The following is a 27,908-nucleotide window of genomic DNA, read 5'->3' on the forward strand; positions in this document are numbered from 1 at the left end:
AAGGAGATCAAACCAGTCAATCCTAAATTAAGTCAATCCTAAATACTCATTGGAAGGACTGATGCTGAAGCTCCAATATTTTGGCCACCTGACGTGAAGAACTGACTCATTGGAAAAGACCCTGATGCTGGGGAAGATGGAAGGCAGGAGGAGACGGGGACGACAGAGGATGAGATGGTTGGATGGCATCACTGACTCAATGGAGATGGGTTTGAGCAAGCTCTGCGAGTTGGTGATGGACAGGGAAGCATGGCGTGCTGCAGTCCATGGGGTGGCAAAGAGTTGGATACGGCTGAGTGACTGAACAACAATAACAGCAATACATCCTTTAAGAGTGAAATCTCTATTTCCCTAGGAAGCTTCTACAATTAAGCTCTGCTGGCCTTCAAAGCTAAATGCTCTAGACGCTCCTCTACCTGGTGCCAGATCCCAAGGCTGGGGTCCCTGATGCGGGGCTTAGAACTCTGGCTCCTGTGGGGGAGTCTCTGTAATGTAATCATTCTCCAGTTTGTGGTTGGCCAATCTCAGGGATATGGAATTTGATTATACTGCAAGTCTGCTCCTTGCACTGATCTCATTGTGGTTTTCTGTCTTTATGTCTGTAGCTGTTGAGGATCTTTTCTGGTGGGTTTCAGTCTTTTTCAGCAGTGTTTGTTCTGCAGATTGTTGTGGTTTGGGTGTGCTTATGAGAGATGGTGCATTTAGGTTCCTTCTACTCTGACACCTTGGTCACGCTCCTATTTAATTATGGAAGCAAAACTGGAATCCAAGCCTCTTGTCTCTCAAACAAGTGCTCTTTTTGCTAATGCATTGACAAGTTTCTTCTGCTGCCATGTGTTTAAAACAACATTTTAAACGAATATTTGTATTCATATGGAAGTTTTATAGCTTCCCTGGTGGCTCAGATGGTAAAAGAGCCCAACAAATGGTGGCTCAGATGGTTGAAAAAAAAAAGGAATTTTTATGGCTTAGAAAATGTGGTAGCCAGGAATAATATTACTTACTTTCTAGAGATGAAGAAAATGAAGTTTAGAAAGATTGACCTATCCAATGTTGTAGAGTTTTCAAGTGAGAGCTGTGACTGGAACTTAGCCTTTTTTGTCCAATGTTTCCCTGATAAATCACACTCTTGGTACATGGTGTCTGTAGTAAATGCCAAACCACACTGTTGGTACATAGTGTTTATAGTAGATGCCAGTAAATATATCTTGATGAGAACTGAACATCTTCTTGCGCCTTTAACCCTTTTGCTAGAAATGGTAACTTTCAGGTTTTAAAAGAGTATTAAACTTTTCTCCCAGATCCAGCTTATAGACCAGGATTAGATGGTAAAGAATTTGCCTACAATGCAGGAGACCTAGGTTTGATCCCTGGATCAGGAAGATTCCCCGGAGAAGGGGATGGCAACCCACTCTGGTATTCTTGCCTGGGGAATTCCATGGACAGAGGAGACTGGTGGACTACGGTTCATGGGGTCACAAAAGAGTTGGACACGACTGAGCAGCTAACACACACACACACTAACTAGTACACTTTGTTGAATGCATCACTTGAATGCTTTGTGTTTTTTGGGGAGGGGGATCTAAGTAATAGATCTGGAAAAGACAGCTGACCTTGTTTCACACAGGAGTCAGGGGAAGAGTTAGGACTGAGACTGCATATCAGCAGTAGGTTCAAGGCATGAAGCCACATAAAGGGCATTCGGGCCAGAACTAGCCTTTGGCACGAGCAGGCATCTGTCCATTTAAACTGTAGCACTGGATTGAGATGCATAGTTCATGCTGTTTCTAGGCCCAGGTTGAGCACTTGAAGGTATTTCCTAGGCTAGAACAGTGCCCTGAGAATGACAGCCAGCAAGGGAGAAGAACCCAACAAAGATCTCGGAAATGCAGATGATATTCAATTTAAGTACTAATCTAACTGAATAGAACAGTTATTGAGTCCTTGTTGACTCTCACTTATTTGTTCAGCAAGAGGTCTCTGCAGTTGATATTTACCACTGTAAAGCTCTAGGCCAGAGAATGTATTAACTACAGAGGGCAGCATAGCTTAAATTGGCACTCTGCATCAATCTAAGAAATAACACTGCATCTATACTGAATGAGAGTAAGGAATTCAGTTTAAAACAGAGGTTCTCACATTTTAGGGAGGAGCAGAATCATCCTGAGGGCTTGTTAAAACACTTTCCTGGGCTCTACTTCCACAGTTTCTGCCTTAGTGGATCTGGGCTAGAGCCCAAGAATTGCACTTCCAACAAATTTTCAGGTTGATACTGATGCTACTGGTTCTGGGATCACACTTTGAGGACCACTTATCCAGAAAGAGATGATGAAGTAGGTATAGCTGTTTAGTTCTTGATTAACACCTTCACAGAGGAGGGAAGAGGGAACTAACCTGTCAGGTTCTACCGCATTCAAGACCCTTTGCCAGGTGATTTGAAGTCATTTAGTTTAACCCTTGAAAGCACTCTGGAAAGTAGTACTTATTCCTGTTTCCCCTCTCAACATATGCATATTCAAAACTTGAATAATTCTTACTTCAAGGACAGCTTTCACTTATAACTCAAAGAATAATTTGCATATGCCTTTATGAATGTTATTTTATTGAATGTAGTGTGTGTGCATGCGTGCTCTGCTGTGTCCAGCTCTGCGGCCCCATGGACTGTAGCCCTCCAGGCTCCCCCACCCATGGGATTTTCCAGACAAGACTACTGGAGTGGCTGCAATTTCCTACTTCAGGGGATCTTCCCCACCCAGGGATTGAACCTGTCTCTCCTGTGGCAGGTGGATTCTTTACCACTGAGCCACATGGGAAATCCCTATTTAATGTGGAAGTGAAGTCGCTCAGTCGTGTTTGACTCTTAGTGACTCCATGGACTGTAGCCCACCAGGCTCTTTGGTCTATGGGATTTTCCAGGCATGAATACTAGAGTGGGTTGCCATTTCCTTCTCCAGGGGATCTTCCCGACCCAGGGATCGGACCCAAGTCTCCCACACTGTAGGCAGACGCTTTACCATCTGAGCTACCAGGGAAGCCCATTTAATGTAAAGGATATGTTAAATTCTAGATTATGTATTCATTGTTCTTCTAGTAGATTTATGAGGGATATAAAATGTAGATTCACTTCAGTTCAGTTCAGTCGCTCAGTCGTGTCCGACTCTGTGACCCCATGAATCGCAGCACGCCAGGCCTCCCTGTCCATCACCATCTCGGAGTTCACTCAGACTCACGTCCATCGAGTCCATGATGCCATCCAGCCAATAGATGGGATTGTTGATATATTATATTTTCTCATATAAAGCGTTAAGTGAATGGGAGCTTTATTTTAACATGAAGTAAAATACATTTTTAGATCACAGGAAAAATGGGCCTATGTTAATTTCGTTGATGTTTGTTTTTTTCTTTTTTAACGGTGCCAATTGGTTATTGACCAGTCCTATTATAGAAACAAAGGGACGGATGTTGAATTTCAGTATAGTTGGTACTAAAAACAGCCACATTCTTAATATTAAAATCACAGTGCTGGTAAGTGTTCTTTGTTAATGTCTTTTTTGAAAGGTCAACTTGTTTTTAGTGGCGTTTTCAGTGAAGTTACTTTGTGTTGTTTGACAGATTCGCACAGAATTATTAAGAGAAAAAAACAAGTGATCCAAGCAGTTGATTTGAAGGCATCCTGGGAAACCTGCTGTTTGTTGTGAAAATCATCTTTGGTCTTGAAATAAAAGTAAAGCTGGAAAGGAATCTACAAACAAGAACAAAGAGAAGTTTGGGCTCAGACTCTCAGGATCCGGGCTTGGAAATGCCTCAGGTAAATCACACAGGGCAGGGGCAGGGTTTTCTAGTTCCTGCTGCGGCCAGGTCTGTAAGTTCTCCGGGTCTTAGTGCGACTCTGTGCTGTTTGTAAAGACGTTCTGCTGCTGCTGGCAGCTGGCTTTGAATAGATATCCTGCCTTTGCCACAGCTTTGAAATTTAGTGAGTTTGACACATGGAGCAATGTGAACGAAAAATTGGTTAAAAGGTGACAGAAGTGCTGACTTTTTATGGGGGCTAAACCAACTCCCTAGAACATTAATCTGCCACAGAAAGCCCGTTTCATTCCCCTGTAACTTTTCTTGTTTCCCATTGTTCCTCTCCCTTCATGCCCATCGGATTCAATTAGGAGGAAATGGTGAGGGACTGCAATGTCTCTTACACACACACACCCCTATATTATATATATATATATATATATCTCCCAGATACACACACACACACACCCCCCACAAAACATGTCTAAGAATGACTATTTATTTATGTTATGGTAGTTACTGGTTTGAGGCAATCACTGAAAGAATAAATGAAGTCCTCCTATTCCCCGCTCTGCATGTCCAAACGTCCTCCCTTCCCCCTCCAATGGTTAGCTCTTATCCTTTCCCTTTTTGTGCTGGTGAAAAACCTAGAAATAATGAGAGGACAGGGACTGTAAGGTGGTTTTATGTGGGGCCAGCCAGAACTATGCCTTGAGCACAGGAAATCAACAATTTGCTGAGATGGTCTAGTAGGCAGTGAAGGAAGAAAGGGGTTTGTGGACCAGTGGCCTATCTCCACCCCAACCACTAGACCAGGTGGACTACACATACCTGTTTCAAGTTTTTTCCCATTCACAGTTTCATTTGCTGTTTATTGAATACTTGAAGTTATGTCCATAAAACATTTACTTTGAGCTTGCAGCCCGACAGGTTGCAGAAGATTAAAAACAAAAGAATAGGATGGGAAGTTGTTTAGTCGCTAAGTTGTGTCTGACTGTTTGCGACACCATAGATGGTAGCCCTCCAGGCTCCTCCATCCATGGGATTTCGCAGGCAAGGATACTGGAGTGGGTTGCCATTTCCTTCTCCAGGGGCTCTTCCCGACCCAGGGATTGAACCCACAGCTCCTGCATTGGTAGGTGGATTCTTTACAACCGAGCCACCCATCCCTGGGGTGGGACATACCCATAAAGGAAGCCATGATGAAAGAGTGCATAAAAATGGGTCAGTCAGTCTTAGGTAGAAAGTCTATGTATATGAATAGAGAAATATAAACAAGTAGACTATAATATAAATTTTTAAGTTTTGACAGTAACTTGGAAAATAACAAAAAGGTAAAGAGGGAATTTTTATTCTTTCCCATCTTCCTTCTTTATCCAAGTTAGATTTCAAAGTGAGGACTTTGACTTGTTTGGGCCACTTTTTAGGAGTGTTAGCCTGAACCTCACGCTGGAGTGATTTGTATAGATACTGAAATGGGAAAGGGAGGATGAAGAGAAAAGAAGGAGCGTTAACTCTGGATGCCGAGTCTTTTTATTTTCTCCCTTTCTTATTTGTCATAGAAATTGTACCCTTCTTAGGGGTCAAGATTAAGGCTACTGAGTTCATGTCCCAGTTACTGGCCTCACTCAACAGATTTTTTGATATTTGGCTCATCCTATCTCCATCACATTCCTGGAGGCATTTTTGGACTAGAGATCCCCAAATGGTCTTTCACTTGTTTGGGGGAAATAAGATATTGAATTCAATGAGGAGTATAGAGTGAGACTGTCTTGCTACTTCTGCTGACTCCAGGAAATGGCAGGGAATCCTCTACTTTGTGGAGTTAGAACAGCTAGTGTTGTTAGAGATGGATTTGAAGACATGTTATATAACTAATAAATAAAAGTACTCATTAGGGTACTATGTGCTGACTCTGGGGCCTAAATAAGCTTTAGTTTTTAGAAATTAGGTACTAGTAACCGTTGCCACTCTGTTCCTTTTCCTACGTTTAATGCATCTTAGTGTTATTTTAATGTTAAGCAGAAAAAAAATACAAAATTGTTCTGAAAATAATTACTTAGTAGATATGGTGGTGGGTCTTATATGTAATAAATTGGCCTTGAAGCAGTCTTTAACTTTGCAAATTAAAATCACTCTGTTGTAGCCTAGTGTAAGCGGAATGGATCCGCCTTTTGGGGATGCCTTTCGAAGCCACACCTTTTCAGAACAGACTCTGATGAGCACAGATCTCTTAGCAAACAGTTCAGATCCAGATTTCATGTATGAACTGGTAAGTAACATTTTCTTGGATTCTGCTTTAATCAATTTGGGGTAAAGGTATTGTATAGTTGTTTTATTTATAAAGGCCTAAAAAGAAAAGAATGTGATTAGGCCAAACTTAATACATATTAGTCTCAGTCATAGTATTTTGGCAGGATGTATGAAGCCATTGAAAATAGTAGGAGGAAGGATTATCTAAACATCCTTAGATCTAGTTTTTGACAGGATGAGAAGCCATCTTTTAGCTTAACAGTAAAAAGACTTTTCAGCTAGGATATTTAGGAATGATAACATTGAGCAAGGCATGTACTACAGAGAATGTGAGGTAAAAATAGCAATTCCAAGCAATATGTGAATATACTTATCATTTATTCTTGAGGTAAATAGACACTTAAGAATAATTTAAATTACGTGCAACTTAAGCAGCAAAGGTATATGAAAACTGGAAAGCTGACACAAATCTGTTAATTTACTAAAAAAACTATCAAGATGTACACTTTGTAGAGGTGAATTTTGTTGTATGTAAACTCTACTTCAGTAAAACTGGTAAAACACACAGAGACATATGCAAGCAAAAGGAAAAACAAAACAAAGCAAACAAACAAATGGAAAAATTGATACAGAACAAAAACAGACTGGAAAACTGAAAATTTCCTCATTTTCTTACTGAGCCTCCACCCACCAAACCTTCTCCCTAAAGGTAATTAAGACGAACAGAGTTTTTCTATGCATGTATAATTAATAATAAATTAATATATGAATATTTTAAATTGTATGACATGTTATTAATACAGTGTTCTGTAACTTAACTCTTTCTAACATAACGTGGTAAGTGGCCTTTCATCTTAATACATTAGAGCTTACGTGTGTTCTTGTTAATGGCTGCATAGTCATACTGACATTTTAAAAATTATATCTCTACTCATGAGAAGTACAGTACTAATGAGACAAGTATTTTATTCCCCAAGCCCAAGAGTTGGTACAGGTTCTTTCCAAAGATTTCATCTTTCTGTGGCTGAGTTTCAGCTCTCTGTGGATTGTTCTTCACTCTGTGTATAAGTTCTGACTTAGGAGGACAGATTCTTCTATGATGAAGGAAAGGCCTTTATTATTTGCTTTATAAATTAAGCTTGTTTCTAAGAAGATCCCCAAATCCTTTCTGAGTTAAAGATCAGGGAATGTAAACTTTTTTAGGAAGAGTGTAGTGAAGTTCAAGAGCCCTTGACCATACCTAAGTTTCTCAGGGGACATAGTTTCCCTCTTTTTTTTTCCTTGCCCAAGGAAATGATACTAAATGGAATGGTAGAGTGACATGTAAGTAGTCTTTATCTTAAAACAGACCAAAGGTTGAGTACTATTTACCTGATACGTGAAAGTGAGGATGTGGTTATTAATGTTTTCCTTAAATATGGTATGTGATTTTTTTTTTTTAACCTTCCTCAGGATAGAGAGATGAACTACCAACAGAATCCTAGAGACAACTTCCTTTCTTTGGAGGACTGCAAAGACATTGAAAATCTGGAGTCTTTCACAGATGTCCTAGATAATGAGGGTACTTTAACCTCAAACTGGGAACAGTGGGATACATACTGTGAAGACTTAACGAAGTACACCAAACTAACCAGCTGTGACATCTGGGGAACAAAAGAAGTGGATTACTTGGGTCTTGATGACTTTTCTAGCCCTTACCAAGATGAAGAGGTCATAAGCAAAACTCCAACTCTGGCCCAGCTCAATAGCGAGGACTCGCAGTCTGTTTCTGATTCCCTTTATTACCCTGATTCACTTTTCAGTGTCAAACAAAACCCCTTGGCCTCTTCATTCCCTGGTAAAAAGATCACAAGCAGAGCAGCTGCCCCTGTGTGTTCTTCTAAGGCTCTTCAAGCTGAAGTCCCTTTGTCAGACTGTGTCCAAAAGGCAAGTAAACCCACTTCAAGCACACAAATCATGGTGAAGACCAACATGTATCATAATGAAAAAGTGAACTTTCATGTTGAATGTAAAGACTATGTGAAAAAGGCAAAGGTAAAGATCAACCCAGTGCAGCAGAGCCGGCCTCTCTTGAGCCAGGTTCATGCAGATGCAGCAAAGGAAAACACCTGCTACTGTGGAGCAGTAGCCAAGAGACCAGAGAAGAGAGGGACGGAGCCTCTGCAGGGTCATGCCACTCCAGCCTTGCCTTTTAAAGAAGCCCAGGAACTGTTACTCAGTCCCCTGCCTCAGGAGGGGCCTGGGTCAGTTGCAGCAGGAGAGAGTAGCAGCCTTTCTGCCAGCACATCGGTCTCAGATTCATCCCAGAAAAAAGAAGAGCACAATTATTCCCTTTTTGTCTCTGACAACTTGGGTGAGCAGCCAACCAAATGCAGTCCTGAAGAAGATGAGGAGGATGAGGAGGATGTTGACGATGAGGACCATGATGAAGGATTTGGCAGCGAGCATGAACTTTCTGAAAACGAGGAAGAGGAAGAAGAGGAAGAGGATTATGAAGATGACAAGGACGATGACATTAGTGACACTTTCTCTGAACCAGGTATTGCATTTTTTGGGGGCTTACCAAACTATGTCCTACTCTCCTGAAATAGAAAGTTCTGCTGTAGGCTTTCTTTGTCTGAGTTTGGAGATTAAATGACTTAGTATCTTGGCTTGGATATATAATTGTTCTTATCTATTTAAACAGTTTTAAAATAATCATTCTTGCTCACGTGTGGCTCATATGCTGGTTCCTTGAGGGCTGCTTCTTAATTTATCTTCTGTTAAGTGACCTGATTTGTCACTCTTTGAGCAGCTGTGCAAAGATGCCAAACTTGATTGGTGTAAAAATATTCCTATTTCTGCCTTTGTCCCTCTGTTAGACTTAAGGTAAGTTTGGAATCCCAAGAATAGTGAATCAAGTGATGATGGTTTGCATTACTCATGCCTAATCACCAGCAAAGCCTGTTGGATGAATAATGTAAAAGACGGCTTTTTCTCTGTGTCTGCTGCATCTTTCATTTGCACAGTGTTTTTCCACTGAAGAAAAATACATGCTTTAATTTAATGAGCATGAGGGCGTCTCTGCTCTGTTTATGTACAGCACGTTATACATAAAAGGGAAAAAGAAAATGAAACCTCTGGGGAACTGGTTCACTTCAGCATGTACATGGTTGGGCTCTTGTCACTGTTGGACCATGCAGTTTTTATTTATGAAAATGGTATTGCCAAGTGGCACAGAGTTAAAAATTCACAAAGAGGTGAAGATCTTCACATTTAAATGAAAGTTATTCTTCAAAACTAATGTTAATACTATAACTTCTACATAAAAGACCAAGTTGTTAAAAACTTTATGAATTGTCAAAGAGAGCCCTTTTGTTGTTGGAATTTGGGGCAATATAAACATTGATACTTAATCTTTAGAAAGGTTTTTTTAGCCATAGAAGGTGCAGCAGTAGCTGTATTGTGGCCAGTGAAGCATATTATTGCTGAGAGACTTTCCTCTTAGTGAAATTTTTCTGTTGCATAAATGCTTAGATTTATGCATTTGATACAACTAAATTGTTTGACTTGGGTGGAGTTTCAACTAAGGAAAAGGTATTTTGCTGTGGAAGAACAGGGTTTATGCATTTTCTTTGGTTTACTTTAGTACTCAGTAGGGAGAAGGCAATGGCACCCCACTCCAGTACTCTTGCCTGGAGAATCCCATGGACGGGGGAGCCTAGTAGGCTGCAGTCGATAGGGTTGCGAACAGTCAGTCACTTTCATTTTTCACTTTCACGCATTGGAGAAGGAAATGGCAACCCACTTCAGTGTTCTTGCCTGGAGAATCCCAGGGATGGGGGAGCCTGGTGGGCTGCCGTCTTTGGGGTCACACAGAGTCGGACACGACTGAAGTGACTTAGCAGCAGCAGCAGCAGTACTCAGTATAGTCTCGATAGAACCAGTTGTCTTTTCTACTTACCAAGAAAACTTTTCTCTCAGCCAGTTAATGAATCTGCTTTGAGGTGTTTGAAGGAGAGTTGTCTTTGCAGTTAGTGGTAAGTTATGTAGCTCCCTCCCATGGGGAGACCAGAGTGCTGTTAGTGGTCCTTAAAGCCTGACAGATCAGCCCTCTTGTTCTGAATCCCGTATTTAGAATTAGGGTAGGAGGGAGGGGAAGGATTGAGACAAGGAGTAATAACTAGGAAATGGAAAGTGTAGAGAAGAAAAATTTCTTTACCAGTTGACACTAAAAGGAATATATAAACATTCCTTTTAAATAGTCAAATATTTCTGAGGGAGTAAACTCTGCCATCACCAGTCAAGGCGGGCAAGGGCTATTATTGTTTATTCCGCTTCTGGGTTTAGGTTTGCTTTTCTTTGACTTTTTAAAATTTTTTGGACAGGATCTTAGTTCCCTGACCAGGGATGGAACCTGGGTCCTTGACAGTGAGAGCATGGAATCCTAACCACTGGACCACTAGGGAATTCCCACTTCTCACTTTTCTTTGACTTTTAACTCCAGTTTAAGTTCATCCTTGATCTTTTGATTTGGTTTCACCTGGATAAATGTGTTGAGAGATGAGTAGGTCCATGAAGAGAAACCGCTTCATAACTTGACCTGCATTTCCATTTTCTCAGCCTTTTGACTCTCCTAGGGAGGGGTAAACCTTGTTACAGTTGGTGCTTTTCTGTCCTGCCGCATTCTCTTGCCCTCTCCTGGTAGGAGAACCCTGATTTGTGAGTTTGTTGGTGTTAAGCAGCCAACACCACTTTAAAACAGAGATGCAGCTCTTTCCGCCATCTTTCCGTGCCGCCATAATGGTGCGCATGAATGTCCTGGCTGATGCTCTCAAGAGTATCAACAATGCCGAGAAGAGAGGCAAACGCCAGGTCCTTATTAGGCCATGCTCCAAAGTCATCGTCAGGTTTCTAACAGTGATGATGAAGCATGGTTACATTGGCGAATTTGAAATCATTGATGATCACAGGGCTGGGAAAATTGTTGTGAACCTCACAGGCAGGCTAAATAAGTGTGGAGTGATCAGCCCCAGATTTGATGTACAACTCAAAGATCTAGAAAAATGGCAGAATAACCTGCTCCCATCCCGTCAGTTTGGTTTCATTGTACTGACAACCTCAGCTGGCATCATGGACCATGAAGAAGCAAGACGAAAACATACAGGAGGGAAAATCCTTGGATTCTTTTTCTAGGGATGTAATACATACAAATAAAATGCCTCAGAGGAAAAAAAAATAATAATAAAACAGAGATGCATTAGCTAGCCCTTGGCAAGGTGAAGCCTTCCTCTTGGTGCTATTTAACAATGCTAAATGTTTGGATGGCAGTTAATGCACTCGCTTCCAGTTGACTTGAAGTAAAACCTCTTTGGTTAGGGTTACTTGGATGCTTCTTGCAAATGTCAACAAATGAAATGCTTTAACCTCAAATCAATGATATTTTGTGGTATTTTGGGGATTTATTCACGTTTGCTGATGAAAATTTCCCTTCTTGGAAAAAAGAGCTAAACAGGCTACTTAAAGAATACAAATGTGAATTGGTGAGAGGCAAGAAGAAATTCTTTGAAGCAGAAAAGTGGGATGGTGATAGTTTCTTCAGAGTGCTAGTTTCAGAGAGGGTTGATTGGTTTAATTTATAGCAGACAGTGTACAAAGGCCCTTTTGTGATGACTAGCTCCCTTGATGCTGTTTCTTGGCAGTTGGCTACAACAGTGCCTGAGTCTACAAAGCTCCAGGAAAGGTGTAAAATGGAGTTTCAGTCTCTGCTCTGGACTTGCTCCCAAGTTTTAATAGAGCCTGTTCTGAGGACAGGCAACAACTGTTTGGGGTCATGGGATTACGTGGTTGTAAGGCTAAGATTTAGGTCCCCAGAATGCGAGTTTAGTTTGTAATTCCTACTAAACCTTTTCATGGTTGGCTTTACCAGCTTAATGGCAGTAACCTGCACTAATCAAAGGTGTGTGATCAGAAGTTTAGGTGTCACCTTTTTGACTACCTTTTGGTAATTGTGTCAGGAAGGAATGAATTAGATCAATATGGTGATCCATCAAATGAAAAGAAAATAGAAAAGTCTCCATGGGAAATGTACATTTGTACATTAAACAAATCACTGATTTGTTCTTAAAAAAAGGGGGGGGGGTATATCTGTCTTGTGTTGGACGCTGTGTGTACTGGATTTTGGCTGTGCAGAGGCCAGCAGAGTCGGCGTGGCTCTTGTCTCCATGCAGCTCGCAGCTTCGTGGGCTTGTGTGCTGCTGTGCTGTCTTGGTCTGCTGCTCTTCTGGGCACTGTGACTTGCGAGAGAGGCGAGATGAGTGTCTCTTAAATTTATCTGACCACAGAGCTCACTTGGGATTGAGGGCATAGTTCACAGTAATAGTGTTCCTAAGAACACACTTTAAGAAATATTTAATCATCTTAAATGCAAGACCAGTGATCTGGGAATATATTGAATAATTTTTCTGCATGCTACTTGATCACAGTAGTCTTTTAATTGAAAGACTTTAACAAATCCTTTGTGTGTATGTATGTGTGTGTGCACACACGTTATTGTGAATTGATGGTATATACTTTAGAAAGCTTTAGGTTAAAGAAAACAGATACCCTTAAACACTTTTTTGGAAAAAGGCTGGACATATGAATTAAGCAGAACTGATAACTAATTTGGATAGGAGAGGGGAAGTTCAAACCCTTATGACTGTTTGGATTTAACATGGAACATATATGGGAAAAAATTCTGTTCAGACCATTCAACTGGATAGATACAGAAAAGTAGGAAGCCAAATTGGAGCTGGAGTCATGGGGCCTGAGCCAGTCCCAGCTTTGCCAAATCACTTAAACCTCCATGAGCATGTTTATGTAAATAGGGTTAATAACCTCTTCCTACCAGGTTCTTAAAAGCCTCAGATGAATATCTGTGAGTACTCACAAAATATGTGAGTACATTCATTAAATGAGAGAGACAGTGTTTTGCCAGAAATCTAGGCCACCTGAGGAGCCTATCAAATAAAGTGTCAGGGGGATGGGTTGCCTGAGAAAGTTACATGTGAAATGTTTCCTTTATACTTCGGGCTAGGGTGGACTTAAATGTGGGACGCCAGTTCTTAACACTGATGGGAGTGTTTCAGTTGGAGCATCTGCCTGTGTTGAGGTATAGTCAAAGCTATGATTTTTCCAGTAGTCATGTATGGATGTGAGAGCTGTACCAAAAAGAAGGCTGAGTGCTATAGAATTGATGTTTTCAAATTGTGGTGCTAGAGAAGACTTGAGAGTCCCTTGAACTGCAGGGAGATCAAACCAGTCAATCCTAGAGGAAACTAACCCTGAATATTCATTGGAAGGACTGTTGCTGCAGCTCTAATACTTTGGCCACCTGATGGTGAAGAGTCGACTTGTTGAAAAAGACCCTGATGCTGAGAAAGATTGAAAATGAAAGGAGAAGAGGGTAGCAGAGGATGAGATGGTTAGATAGCATCACCAACTCAGTGGGCATGAATTTGAACTAACTCTGGGAGATAGTGGAGGATAGAGGAGCGTGGTGTGCTACACACAATCCATGAGGTCCCAGAGTCGGATGTGACTTAGCAAACAACATATTCTGTGCACAGCCCATTTGTACTTTTAAGATGGATGTGCTCTGGGGATATTTTAGTTTTACAGATCATCCTGTATTGGGTCAAACCAGGAGTTCCAGTGGCCCAGAATTATTTTTTGAAATTAGTAGGGAAAATAGCTTCTTAAAAAGTGAAGTAAATTCAAATTGCTTCTGATAAAATATTAGTTAGAATAGGCATATATTTTTATTTGAATAGCCTGTGTGAGAACTGTCATTCTTGTACTTTTACGAAAAGGATAGGGTGGGAAGTAGGAAGAAAACCACTACTGCCTAAAGAATTCTGCCTGGTAGGTGACCATCTGAGAAATGCAACAGCTTTCTGTCTGGAAATGTTTCAAAGACATAAATATTAGACAGAAGAAATCAAAAAAATTGTATGGTCTCGAAGTACCATCATCACTCCTGAGACTATTTCTTTTCTAAAACTTGAAGCAAAGTTGATTCATGCAGTGTTGCGTTAGTCTCTGGTGTGCAGCTGAGTGACTGAATTATGTACACATGAAATCTTTTTCATGTTCTTTTCACTATAGGATGTTGTATATAGTCCCCTACTGTGCAGTAGTATCTTGTTGTTTATATATATAGTAGTTTCTGTCCACAGATCCCAAACTCTTAATTTATTCCTCCCCACTTTGCTGTTTGGTAATCAGGTTTATTTTCTGTGTCCGTGAGTCTGTTTTGTAAAATAAGTTCATTTGTATCATATTTTAGATTCCACATATAAGTGATATCATTTATTTATGATATTTATTTTTCTTTGTATGATTTCACTTAATATGATAATCTCTACTTCTGTCCATGTTGTTGCAAATGGCATGGTTTCATTCTTTTTCATGGCTGAGTAGTAGTCTATCTTCTTTACCCATTCAACTGTTGATGGACATTTAGGTTGCTTCCAAGTCTTGGCTATTATAATTAGTGCTGCTGTGAACACTGTGATGCATGTATCTTTTTGAGCTAGAGTTTTCTTTGGATATATGCCCAGGAGTGGAATTGCTGAATCCTGTGGCAACTCTCTTTTTAGTTTTTGAAGGATCCTTCATACTATTTTCCATAGTGATTCTACCAACTTACATTCCTGTCAACATGCACATCCTCTCCAGCATTTATTGCTTGTGGATTTTTTAATGATGGACATTCTGACTGGTGAGAGCTATTACCCATTGTGATTTTGATTTGTGTTTCTTTGACAATTAGCAATATTGAGCATCTTTTTCATGTGCCTGTTGGCCATCTGTATGTCTTCTTTGGGGAAATGTCTATTTAGGTCTCTGCCCATTTTTAGATTGGGTTGTCTTCCTGTGGCTGGATTTCATTATTCTCTCAATCTTAGGTGAGGATACAAAAAAAGTGTCGTATACTAACCAAAGAGAAACCTAAGGAAGACATACAGTGTAGTTATTTCTGTTATTAATCTCTGAATATTTTATGTTAGAAATATCTATATTAAATGTTGTTTTTACAGATTTTATTTATTATCTCTGACATGCTGATGTTTTCAGGTAAAATGTGTCAAGTAGTAAATGGAAGGAATCTTTTTGTTTTTCTTGACTAGTTTATTAAAATTTGTGAAACTTAAGAAATATTGGGGGGTGGGCATTTTCTTTTTTTAAGGCTATGAAAATGATTCTGTGGAAGACTTGAAGGAGATGACTTCAATTACCTCTCGGAAGAGAGGTAAAAGAAGGTACTTCTGGGAGTACAGTGAGCAACTCACACCATCACAGCAAGAGAGGATGCTGAGGCCATCTGAATGGAACCGAGAGACCTTGCCAAGTAACATGTATCAGAAAAATGGCTTACACCATGGTAAGAGGAGATTTTGATCATATGTGTTGTGTGTGTCCCTCCCTTCCTCCCTTTCCTTCCTTTTTCTTTATTTCTTCTTCTTTTTAAAATATAGTTGACGTTCAATATTATGTTACTGTAGTTTCAGGTGTATTACGTAGTGACGTTTGCATGCACCATGAACACCACAAGGGCTTCCCTTGTGTCTCAGCTGGTAGAGAATCTGCCTGCAGTGTGGAAGATCTGGGTTCGATCCCTGGGTTGGGAAGATCCCCTGGAGAACGGAAAGGCTACCCACTCCAGTACTCTGGCCTGGAGAATTCCATGGACTGTAAAGTCCATGGGGTTGCAGAGTCAGACACGACTGAATCGCTTTCAGTTCATTTCATGATCACCATGATAAGTCTCAGTAACCATCTGTCCCTAATATTCTAAGTCACTTTCAGATAGAGATAGTAATACTTAATCATTAAACATTATATATAGGTTCAACCCCTCCTAACAAATGGGAGAGTAGAACAATAGAGCTGCTGTATTTGCTATGCTTGCTCTTTGTTAGTGAATAGCTTTTTTCAGTTTTAACAGCCATCACCTAAACAAGGAGGAAAGCTTGTGTAAAAATGACTTCTAGTCACTTCTTAGTCTACCTGTCCTACCCAGGAAATGACCAGGAGCCTGCTGATTGTTGACCTGTTGCAGCTGCTGTTAGCAAGAAAGAATGATTGAGGAGGAAGAGAATGGGCTCCGGCACCTCTGTCTTTCATTCTTACCCAGTCTCCAGGCCTAAATGTAAACATGGAGATAGGAATCAGAATTGTGGTGGGAGAAGAGAGAATGGAAAGGAGAAGAAAGGAAGAATAATTGGAGAGAAGGAAAGGAGTAGGAAAAACTAAACAGTAGGAATCAGGAGACGCTTATAGTCTTAGGCCAGATTTTGACTGTGAGCCCAAGAGGATGTAATTGAGGAGAATTTCTTCTGCTCAGATTTTATTTTTACCTTAATCCAAAATCTGTACTGAGAAGGTGGAGGGCACTAGTAGGTCTGAAGCTCAATAAACAGTTTAGTAGTTGCTCATGCTACAGATTTAAGTTGCTAAGCATTTTTGACACAGATGTTGTATCAGAAGTATATTTATACCTCGTTTTCCCTTTCCATAGCACTCAGGTCTGTATTCTACTATCTTTCAGTGAATGAAAGACCTAGTTTTTGACTTGGGATCGGTTTTCTGCATGAAATGAAAAGACAGGTCCAATAACCAGGTCCAGGTAGCATGTAATGAGTTCTAGGAAAGTTGTTCAGGGTATTGCCGTAAGAGGACAGAGCCATCCCTCTTGCCTGCGGTGGTAGGGAAGGTCTTTCTGAGTCTTCTGTACTGTTGTTTATCAAACTGACTGAAGACAGAGTTTCTGAAAAGGCAATCCTTATTTGCTGGACTTTTGTGTTCAACACAGGAATATATATGTCTGACATATTTTCAGTCATAGCGGTATAAATGTCTCGGTTTGGGTAAAATTTCCAGATTTGTTCCTGACCGTATATTATATCTGAGCCCTGATTTTTATGTGCAGATGAGCTTGCACTATAGTCCTGAGGTTTGATTATTACTTCCATGCAGATAATTAAGAATCGCTCATGGTGGGGCTGCAAACCTTAAGATGGAGAATGGTTGGGAAAAGGATAGAGTTGTGCCATATTACCTCCATTTCTTGCTGTCACAAGGTGGGAAGGAGAGGAGTCTAGCCCTCCTTCCGTAAGATTGGTCATATGCTGAAAAAGAAAAGGGAAGAGAGAGATGGATTTTTAAATGTCTATAGAAAATATATCACTTGTTAAATAAAATGATCTCACTTAAACTTCTTTTAAATCATCTATAGGAAAATATGCAGTCAAGAAGTCTCGGAGAACAGATGTGGAAGACCTGACTCCAAACCCTAAAAAACTGCTCCAGATAGGCAACGAACTGCGGAAGCTGAATAAAGTGATTAGTGATCTGACTCCAGTCAGTGAGCTTCCCTTAACAGCCCGGCCAAGGTCAAGGAAGGAGAAAAATAAGCTGGCTTCCAGGTAAATGCTGATCATGTTCACTCATGTAGTTGAAGTCTGGGAGGTGAGGTTAGACTTCAGTGAGCTTTCATAGAGGAGATGGCCTTCAGCCATTTTTTCAGAAATATCCTTTTATAAATAGTACAATGAGAGTATTATAATTTTTCCTTTGAAAATAAATGATGGTACTTATGCTTCATGGAATAAGTTTTTAAAGGGGAGAAGTGAATGAACTCAAGGGCCTTATATTGTAGTATAAAAATGAAAAATTTTATCATAGCTTTAATTTTTGTTTGTTTTGCAGCAAGTCAGGGTTTTTTTTATTGAGGTATAATTTACTTGTCTTCCCTTTTAGTGTATTCTTCTGTGAGTTTTGGACGAACATCCAATTATGTAACCACAACCATAATCAAGATACTGCACGTTGTTATCACCTTAAAAATTTTCCTTTGCCTCTTTGTAAAGTGAACTCCTTCTCTCACCTGACTCCTCCCAACCACCGACCTGTTTTCTGTTCCTACAGTTGTGCCTTTTCTAGAATACAGACGAAATCATTCTATGCAGCCTTTGAGTCTGGCTTTGATTTCACACAGGATGAATTTGAGATTCATCCATGTTGTGTGGACTAACAGTTTGATACTCTTTATTGATGGTAATAGTCCTTTGAAGTGATATATTAATACTCCAGTGTATCTGTTCACCAGGTGAAGGATAATTGAGTGGTTTCTAATTTTTGGTGGTTACGAATAAAGTCACCATAAACATTTACTTGAGTTTCTCAGGTGGCTTAGTGGTAAAGAATCTGTCTGCTAGTGCAGGAGACGCGGGTTCAGTCCCTAGGTTGGCAAGATCCCCAGGGGAGGAAATGATAACCTACTCTGGTACTCTTGCCTGAAAAATCCCATGGACAGCGGAGCCTGGCAGGCTGCAGTCCATGGGGTCTCAAAGAGTTGGACACAACAGGGCAGCTGAGCACACACACACACATTTACTTACAGGTGTTAATGTGAACATAAGTTTTCATTTCTCTTGAGTAAATACCTAGTGTGTTTAACTTTATAAGAAAATGCCAAAGTAGCTGTTTCCAAAGTAATGAAGTAAATTTAAAAAATATTTACTATTTTCAAAAGTAGCTATATGTACTGCTGTACATTTCCTCAAGCAACATATGAGGGGTCCACTTACTTCACATCTTCTACAACACTTGATTGTCACTTTCTGTTTATTTTGGTATATTAGCCATAGCTTTATTTTTTGAATGGTAAAATTTTAAGAAATAAGTTTGGATAAATGGTTATATTATATGTTTTGGGTAATTGAGGCCCTTGATGTAAATATTAGTAGACAGTGATTTTTTTGGTTGCTATTAGAAAATGACAGCAGCAAAAAGGATATTCTGAAGGTTCACTTTAAAAAAACAGTGAAGTAATTGCTCCTTCCTTTCCCAGGGCTTGTCGGTTAAAGAAAAAAGCGCAGTATGAAGCTAATAAAGTGAAATTATGGGGCCTCAACACAGAATATGGTAAGCCTACATGTACATGAACTTGAGTGATCTCCATTTCCCTTGCTGACTGCTCTCTTCTTCTTATTTTTGGCTTTGTTATTTGCTCTCCCTGTATTCTGCCCAGCTTTTGGCCAGCCTCTTTGATCTAACGCTTAGTCTTCGGTAGCACTGGGTGTTGGGTGCTGCTCGGGCTTTCTTCTGTTACGGAGCCTAGGCTCTAGGTGCACGGGCTTCGGTGGCTGCAGCCTGTGGGCTCTGTAGTTGAGACTCGCAGCCTCTAGACCCTGGGCTCAGTACTTCTGCACGGGCTTTAGATGCCCTGTGGCATATGGAATCTCCCTGGACCAGAGATCAAACCTGTACTACCTGTGCTAGCAGGTAGATTCTTGTCTGCTGTACCTCCAGGGAAGTCCAGGCCAGCCTCTTTTTTTTGTTCACCCACTCAGTAAGCTATACTCTTATTTATTCATGTTCTTCTCTTAGTGTCTATCTGTCGCTCCCCAAGCCAGATCTCCGCTTGTGACCGTGGTAATCTCTGACTTCGATTTTACAGTTGTGTGTGAAGTTAGCCCGCTTTATTGACTAATGTATATTTTAACCTTTGAGTGGATAGTTTGGAAATGTGTTTTACAGATGTGATTGCTCATTAGAATCATCTGTGTGTACATTTTAAACTACAGATTTCTAGATTTCTCCCCAGGTTCTCTGAAATGTAATCTATGCAAGTAGAACCCCAAAATCCATATTTTTAATGTTACTCCAGATTACTCCTACGCAGCCATTCTAGTACTTATTTGGGATCCGTTGGTTTAGATCAGTGCTTCCTAACCTTTCACATCCTGGCACATGCAGAAAACTGTCACCTCTAAGGCATCCTAGAGTATAAGGGAGTAGGCTGCTCATGGGAGGAGGTCCCTGTGGGGTGAAAGTGAAAATCATTCAGTTGTGTCCAGTTCTTTGCACCTACATGGACTATATAGTCCATGGACTTCTCCAGGCCAGAATACTGGGGTGGGTAGCTGTTCCCTTCTCCAGGAGATCTTCCTAACCCAGGGATCGAACCCAGGTCTCCTGCATCGCAGGTGGATTCTTTACCAGCTGAGCCACCAGGGAAAGCGAATCATTATCTCACACACTTGGAACCCTTTTATAGTGAACTAGAGGGTGGGGAAGCTCTGCTTTTGATCTTCTATAATAAGGACCACCCCTATTTTATAATAGAACCCAGCTGACTCACAATGCAGGGAGATGTGGTAGGTCACTGGATCCCTTCTGGGTCTCTTTTTCTCTGGGTGCATGTAGGCATATAACTGTGTGTTGTTCAGTTAATAAGTTTATCCATAATCATACACGTCTGTATGGCCATATATTTTTGTGCTTGTATATATGTATGTGTAGGCCCACAAACACATATTTTCTGTGTTCTGGGGTGGGGAACAGTTGGGAAATGGATTAAGAGCCAGGAATATGTATATTTCTGAATGTGTTTATCTATTTCAAATCGAGTTTTGGTGGCCTTTAATTTTTCTTATTTCCAAAGCTAACTTAAAGCCTGTAGATATTTTCATGTAGGAAAAAAACTTATCTCTAGGTGCATTTTCTTCTCAAGTTAGTCAGCACAGAGGAAAAGGATCTTCTCATTCATTTTTCTCTTCCACATCTGTCTCACAAGCTTCTCTTTTCCAGTGTTGAGAAGCGCAACCTTGACTTGGTTTAGAAGACATGTCAGAAGCAATGTAATAGTTGCTACTTCTGTGTGGTTTGCCACATGTATTTTATTTTATAATTACATTTATTTATTTATAATTGAAGGATAATTGCTTTACAATATTGTGTTGGTTTCTGCCAGATTACATGGGGTTTGCAAGTTCTTCCCATGGAACATACATATCTCTCTCAAGGGAATGGTGCCCTTGATTCCTCTAAATATCTGGGAGTCACTGTTACTGCTTTGTGGAACACTTTTATCCATTACCTATTGACCCAATGGTTTCTAAAATCAGTGACATGGGAAACAAATTTTGGAACTTGGGAACCATAGGGCTGCCAGCTTTATATTTTGCCACATGAGGACATTAAAACGAATATCATCTACAATTATTGTCATTTCATACAGGGAAGAATATTTTAGTGTTAGAAAATTAAGACAGGCATTATCTCAGACTAAAGTTAGGTTTATGAAAAATGTACTGTATTGTCCTTACCTATTTTACTTTGTCATCAACTAGCACTGTTCCAAGGACTAGCTTCAGGGCCCACTACTGTCATCCTCATTGTGTCCTATGCTGCCAAACCTCTTCCTTCTCTTGATTCCTTCTACCAAGGCTCACAGGAACTCTGTGAGCTCTGTGAGTCAAATGGAGGTTTGTTGACTCAGAATGAAGTAAAGCTGCGAAGAGAACTGGACCTTCATTCTGATTAACATAGTTTATCCCCAGACAAGCTATATAAGGGTAAAATTCTGGAAGATGCTTAGATGATCATGAAATCAGAAAGGAGGGATCTCTTAAGAGACTTTGGGCTTCCCTAGTGGCTCAGATGGTAGAGAATCCGCCTGCATGCAGGAGATCCAGGATCTATCTCTGGGTTGGGAAGATCCCCTGGAGAAGAGAATGGCTGCCCTCTTCAGTATTCTTGCCTGGAGAATCCCATGGACAGAACAGCCTGGCAGGCCACAGTTCATGGAGTCATGAAACAGTCTGACACAACTGAGCGACTGACTGACTTACAAATTTAAGGTTGGTCCTCACTTTCTGAGCCAGATGCTTTTATCTCTTCACCTAGAAGTTTTTGATGGTAGAGCCCTTCACCTCTGCCCCCCTGCCCCCAGTGTTCTGGCATGGACACTGCCCAGGCTGGGAAGAGCTGTTCTGCTGTTCCAGTTTTTAGTGCTCTTCTCACTTTTAAACAGTGAGCTGGTTTGCTTTACCTGTTGAGGATGGGGAGGCTTTTTGCTTCTCATCAGTCCAGCCTTCATGTAAATGTCCTTATTTATATTTGAGTTAATGGTTTTCTCTCTCATTTATTTGAGAAACAAGCATAAATTTCTTGTTTCATGTGGTTTAGGGAGTCAGCTGTGCTTTCCTGTTCAGTGACACATTTTTTAATATATTGTCTCTGCATGTAGTTTTAAATTATTTCCCCTCCCCCTGCCAGTTATTTCTGATTTCCCTCTTCAGTATTAGTCTAGATTGGTTTCTTCTAAGTTTTACAAGATAAGGAATAACAAATCATTAATTTCAAAGCAGTGTTTGAAGTAGTAGAGATTTATTTCAGACCATAGGACTTACACGTGTTGAAACTGGAGGTGTGTTCCCCCCAAACACCCCACAACTTCACTGAGGTATAACTAAAGTAAAATAACTCCACATATTTAAAGAGTATTATATGGTTACTTTGGACATATGTATATACATGTGGAATCAGTCAGGATGGTGAACATTTTGATCACCTCCAAAAGTTTCCTAGTGCCCCTTTGTAAGCTGGTCCTCTCTCTTCCTGTCTCTGAGTAACCACAGTCTGCTTTCTGTTGCTATAAATTAGTGTACATTTTCTAAAATTTTATATTAATGGAATCCTACGTTCATTCTTCTCTTTTGCCTGGCTACTTTCATTCTGCATATTTATTTAAACATTTCTCCATCCATATCAATAGTTAAATGGTTTTCTTTGTTGAGTAGTATTCCACTGTATTAGATATACTGCAGTTTGTTTATCCATTCATGTGTTGGTGAATATTTAAGATTGTTTGCTCTTGCTATAACTACTATAGACATATGTCTGTAGAGCTGCCATGAATATTCCTGTGGAGGTGTTTGGGTGGACATATGTTCTGTGAGTAACTTTATAAAAAACTGCCAAGCTGTTTTCCAAAGTGGCTATACCGTTTTACATTCTCAAAAACAGTATGGGGAGGTTTTAGTTGGTCCATATTCTTGCTAACACTTGGTAAGGTCAGTCTTCCTACTTTTAATCAACCTGATGGATATGTGGCAGTATATCATTGTGGTCTTAATTTGTATTTCATTAATTTATGATGTTGAACATCTTTGCTTATTGGCTGTTTATATATTTTGTATGTATGTGGGTGAAGTGTCTGTTAAAATATTTTTCCATTTAAAAATTTTGTCTTCTAAAAGTTCTTTATTGTAGATACAGGTTCTTTACCTGACATATATGTTGAAAATATTTTATACTAATCTTTGGATTGCCTTTTTGTTTTCTCACTGACATCTTTCAAAGAGCAAAAATTTTTAATTTTGATGAAGTCTGATGTGTTAGTCTTTCATTTTATATTTTTGTGTGTTCTAATTAGAAAATTTGCCAACTTCAAAACTGTATTTTTGTGTATATTTTCTCCTAGGATTTATATAGTTTTAGATTTTACAGTTGTTTTTTTTTTCCCCACAAACAAATACCCAGTTGATCAGGCACCATTCTTTGAAAGGATTTCCTTTTTCCATTGATTTTTTTTTTCCACCTTGGTTAAATCAGTTGATCCTATATGTATGGATCTACCTCTGGACTCTGTATTCTGTTCCATTGAGCTGTTTGTCTATCTTTATGTGAATATGTAATATCTTACTGTAGTTTTATCAGTTCAGTCGCTCAGTCGTGTCCGACTCTTTGCGACCCCATGAATCACAGCACACCAGGCCTCCCTGTCCATCACCAACTCCCGGAGTTCACTCAGACTCATGTCCATCGAGTCAGTGGTGCCATCCTGCCATCTCATCCTCTGTCGTCCCCTTCTTCTCCTGCCCCCAATCCCTCCCAGCATCAGAGTCTTTTCCAATGAGTCAACTCTTCGCATGAGGTGGCCAAAGTACTGGAGTTTCAGCGTTAGCATCATTCCTTCCAAAGAAATCCCAGGACTGATCTCCTTCAGAATGGACTGGTTGGATGTCCTTGCAGTCCAAGGGACTCTCAAGAGTCTTCTCCAACACCACAGTTCAAAAGCATCAATTCCTCGGCACTCAGCCTTCTTCACAGTCCAACTCTCACATCCATACAAGACTACTGGAAAAACCATAGCCTTGACTAGACAGACCTTAGTTGGCAAAGTAATGTCTCTGCTTGTGAATATACTATCTAGGTTGCTCATAACTTTTCTTCCAAGGAGTAAGTGTCTTTTAATCCCATGGCTGCAGTCACCGTCTGCAATGATTTTGGAGCCCAAAAAAATAAAGTCTGACACTGTTTCCACTGTTTCCCCATCTATTTCCCAGTAGTAGATCGTAAAAGTCTTGGTAGTGTTCGTCCTTGTTGGTCTTCCAATTTTGTTCTTTTCTTTCAAAGTTGTTTTGGCCCTTCTAGGTCCTTTGCATGACCATTAGCAATTTTGGAGCCAGTTTATCACTTTTTATAAAAGAAGTCTTCTGAAATTTTGATTGGAATTGCTTTAATCTGTAGATCAATTTGGAGAGAATTACCATCTTAACAAAATGGAGGCTTCTAATCCATGAACTTTGGACCTCTTTCCATCTGGTTGTCTTCTTTAATTTCTCTGACTTGTTCTATAGTTTTAAATATACAGTGCTTGAACATCTTTTGTTAGATTTATTCCTGAATATTTTATATTTTTGATGTTATTGTAAATGGACTCGTTGAAATTTCAAATTCGTTGTTGCTAATATGTAAAATGAAACTTTGTTTTATACCCTTTTTAACACTTAGTTTCGCCTGCGCTGGACCTTCATTGCTGTGCCTGGGCCTTTCTCTGGTTGTGGCGAGCGGGGGCTGCTCTTCGTCCCAGTGCACAGGCTGCTCCCTGCAGTGGCATCTCTTGTAGACCACGGGTTCCAGCGCACTCAGGTTTCAGTAGTTGCGACGTGTGGGCTCAGGAGTTGTGGCCCTTGTGCTTAGTTGCTCTGAGGCATATGGGATCATCCTGGCCCAGGGATCAAACGCATATACCCTGCATTGACAGGCAGATGCTTCACCACTGGGCCACCAAAGAATTCCGTGTATTACTCCTGCCGTATTTTCTTGCTAAATTTATTAGTTCCAGTAGTAGGTGTGTAGATGCTCTGGAATTTTCTTTGTAAGTAGTTGTCGCCTGCAAATAGAAATGGCTTTATTTACTCCTTTTGATTACTGTGCCTTTTAATTCTGTTCTTTGCCTTATTGGAGGGTTTAGGACATTTGAATAGAAGTGGTGACAGCCTTGTTTGCAGGGGAAACTTTGACTTTTAAGTTGATGTTGGCTGTAGGTTTTTTGGTAATTGAGATGCCCTCAATTGTTTTAAGTTTCCTTGTTTTCCTAGTTTCATTTTTCACGAATAGATAGGGAATACTGTCATTTCTTTCATTTTTAAATTGCATTTATTGGAACAATCATTGTTCTCCTTTATTCTGGTACTATATCACATATTACCCTGTTAATATGGTGAATGATATTAACTCATTTTTTATTAAACCAACCTCGCATTCTTAGAATAAACTGTATTTGGTTATGATGTATTTTACTTTTTACTTAGAGTCTATTGCAAAGATTTTGCAGGATTCTAGTTTGATATTTTAGTCTGTTGCTAATACTTTGTCAAGGATTTTTAGGTCTATATTCAAAAGGGATATTGGTCTGTTAATTATCTTTTTTTGTAATGTCTTTGTCAGGCTTTGGTATTTGAGGATAATACCTTATAGAATGAATTCAGTCATGATCTTTCTTTTTTGAAAAAGTATGATAAGATTGCTTTTATTTCTTCATTGTATATTTGATAGAATTTTACATTAAAACCCTCTGAGTTTTCTTTTGGTAGTATTTTTGGATAAATTCAATTCCTTTGTTAGAAATGGGCTGTTCAGATATTCCTTTTCTTCATGTTAAGTAACATTTTCAATAAATTTGTTCATTTCATCCAAGTTTTTTAGTTTGTTAGCATAGCATTTCCTTATTATCCTTATAATGGCTTTGTTTTAAAGTGATAACCCCTTTTTCATTCTAGCTGTAGGTGTTGGAGCAGTCTAGCTGGGGATGGGGATTAGGGTGGGAATGAGTACCAATATTGTTGATATTTTCAAAGAACCAGCTTTAGACTTTGTTAACTTTCTCTATTGTGTGTGTTCTGTTTATTGATTTCTCTTATCTTTATTATTTTCCTTCTTATTTACTTTTGGTTAAATTTGCTCTTTTTTTAAAGCTTCTTAAAGGCAGAGAATTTTGTTTTTAAAGCTTTGTCTTTAAAGAGCTATGATTTATTTAATAAACATTTACTAAAACTCTGAGTCAGTATCAGACACTGTCATAGGTCTTAAAGCTGTGAAGGCAAGTAGGACAAATTGCTTACAGAATAGGGAAGACTGATACATGTCTGCAGCCTGTTACAAAAGTGGCACATCATTTGAAATTAATCACCTTGGATAAGAAAGCTTACAGCCATCACTGCCTAATGTTTTCTTATATGTTCTTCATTTTTAATTATCTGTTATTACATAATTAAAAGTAAATTTTTCCATGTTAGTGACATGTTCCAAGTGTCCTGTTCTGTCTTACAGATAATTTATTGTTTGTAATCAACTCCATCAAGCAAGAGATTGTAAACCGAGTACAGAATCCAAGAGAGGAGAGAGGACCCAACATGGGACAGAAGCTTGAAATCCTCATTAAAGATACTCTTGGTAAGAAGAATACTGGATAAATTAATAACAAATAATAACATTCATTGTAAGGTATGTGATTCAAGGGAATAGTAAAAGTTTTTTTTAAGGAAAAACTCAAGTGCTCTCATTGTAGTTACTTTCCTTTACAAGAAGATTTAGCATTCATAAACATATCCTGCTGGTAACCACAACTGATTATTTAGACTTCATCAGTGAACTATTTTAACACTTGGGAAGGATAAACTTCTAGCAACTTTAACCTTCTTTGGGGAAAATAAAGGTCCTTGACCTTGTCAAGCCTGCAGTATATACTTTTAGAGGTTCTTACCTACTTGTTTTACTCTTTCCCAGGATTCTAACAAACTTGCTTACCTGGTTTTCCATCCCTGAACAGATTGTGCCACATAGGGAGGAATAGAGAGGCAGCCAAACAGAAGTCAGGCAGAGTGATACCTGACAGGGAGGTAGAGGTAGCTAGAGTAGACAGACATTCGAACCCTAGAGAACCAAGAGCTTAGCTGCCACAGGAGCGAGTCAGATCAGCCTGTGATCAGTAGCATCCCAAGGGCATTACAGCATAACACAGTCTGGGGAAACCCTGAAGCGTCGTAAAATTGGTTCTTTGTTTAACAGTGTTTTTTCTAAGATTGTCTCTTAAAAACTGGTTCTTACATCGTCGTTCTGTATAGTAGTAAATTTCACTTACCTGAAAATTTTCTTCCAGTTCATTTTTCCCCAGAATGCTTACTGTATACTGAATCAGTTCACTTAAGAGAATTAAAGCTTACTTTTCAATCATTAATTCGTTACCTGAATTTAGAGTGCCAAACACAATTATTTTAAAAAACTCAATTGTAAATATCTTAGAATTTAAGACAGCTTTTCTGATACCCAGTTATTATAAATTCACTCATTCCACAAAATTTTTTCAATGCCTTACTATGTGCCAGATGTTGGGGAACACAGGGATTAAGCAAAGACTTTGTTGCTACTCTTCTTAAGAAGCTTGCAGTCTAAAAATGGAGCATAAAGGATAAACAGAAAACCAGAAATAATAATAATATTGTGGTAATTGCTATGAAGAAATTAAGATTCTTAGATGGAGTGGAGTGAGCAAGAATATTTTATTTCTGTTTATACAGAAATATTCCTGTATACCAAATGTGCTGCTAAAATAATTGCATTTTCTTTCACTGAAAATAAATGCACGTTGAATACTTCCATGTACTTAGTAAATTTCTCATGGTCTTTGAAATGACTGTTAGTTTCTCTTGTCAGCATTGTGTTCATAATGAATGTAAAATATACTAGTGTTTCTGAACGGCAGTTGG

The 27,908-nt window shown here is 39.5% G+C and overlaps 2 protein-coding genes across 4 annotated transcripts in view; both read left to right on the forward strand.

Annotated features, from left to right (window-relative positions):
* The window catches only part of CREBRF (CREB3 regulatory factor), a 52,460-nt gene that overhangs the window by 18,885 nt on the left and 5,667 nt on the right, over positions 1-27,908 (forward strand). For 2 of the 3 annotated variants that reach the window (XM_069556060.1, XM_069556061.1), the window contains exons 2-8: positions 3,613-3,808; positions 5,936-6,061; positions 7,495-8,581; positions 15,254-15,448; positions 17,303-17,492; positions 18,920-18,993; positions 26,473-26,595. In XM_069556060.1, the coding sequence (XP_069412161.1) occupies positions 3,800-3,808; positions 5,936-6,061; positions 7,495-8,581; positions 15,254-15,448; positions 17,303-17,492; positions 18,920-18,993; positions 26,473-26,595 (1,804 nt within the window). In that variant the 5' untranslated portion in view covers positions 3,613-3,799. Of the gene's footprint in view, positions 1-3,612; positions 3,809-5,935; positions 6,062-6,589; positions 6,752-7,494; positions 8,582-15,253; positions 15,449-17,302; positions 17,493-18,919; positions 18,994-26,472; positions 26,596-27,908 lie in introns of those variants that run through there. The other variant, XM_069556062.1, reaches the window with a different exon arrangement.
* LOC138421697 (small ribosomal subunit protein uS8-like) lies at positions 8,588-11,271 on the forward strand. The gene has a single exon (XM_069556064.1). It carries the CDS (start codon positions 10,789-10,791, stop codon positions 11,215-11,217), a length of 429 nt encoding a protein of 142 aa, XP_069412165.1. The 5' UTR covers positions 8,588-10,788; the 3' UTR covers positions 11,218-11,271.

This window comes from Ovis canadensis, chromosome 16 (genome assembly GCF_042477335.2).
Source record: "Ovis canadensis isolate MfBH-ARS-UI-01 breed Bighorn chromosome 16, ARS-UI_OviCan_v2, whole genome shotgun sequence".
NCBI classification, from domain to species: Eukaryota; Metazoa; Chordata; class Mammalia; order Artiodactyla; family Bovidae; genus Ovis; species Ovis canadensis.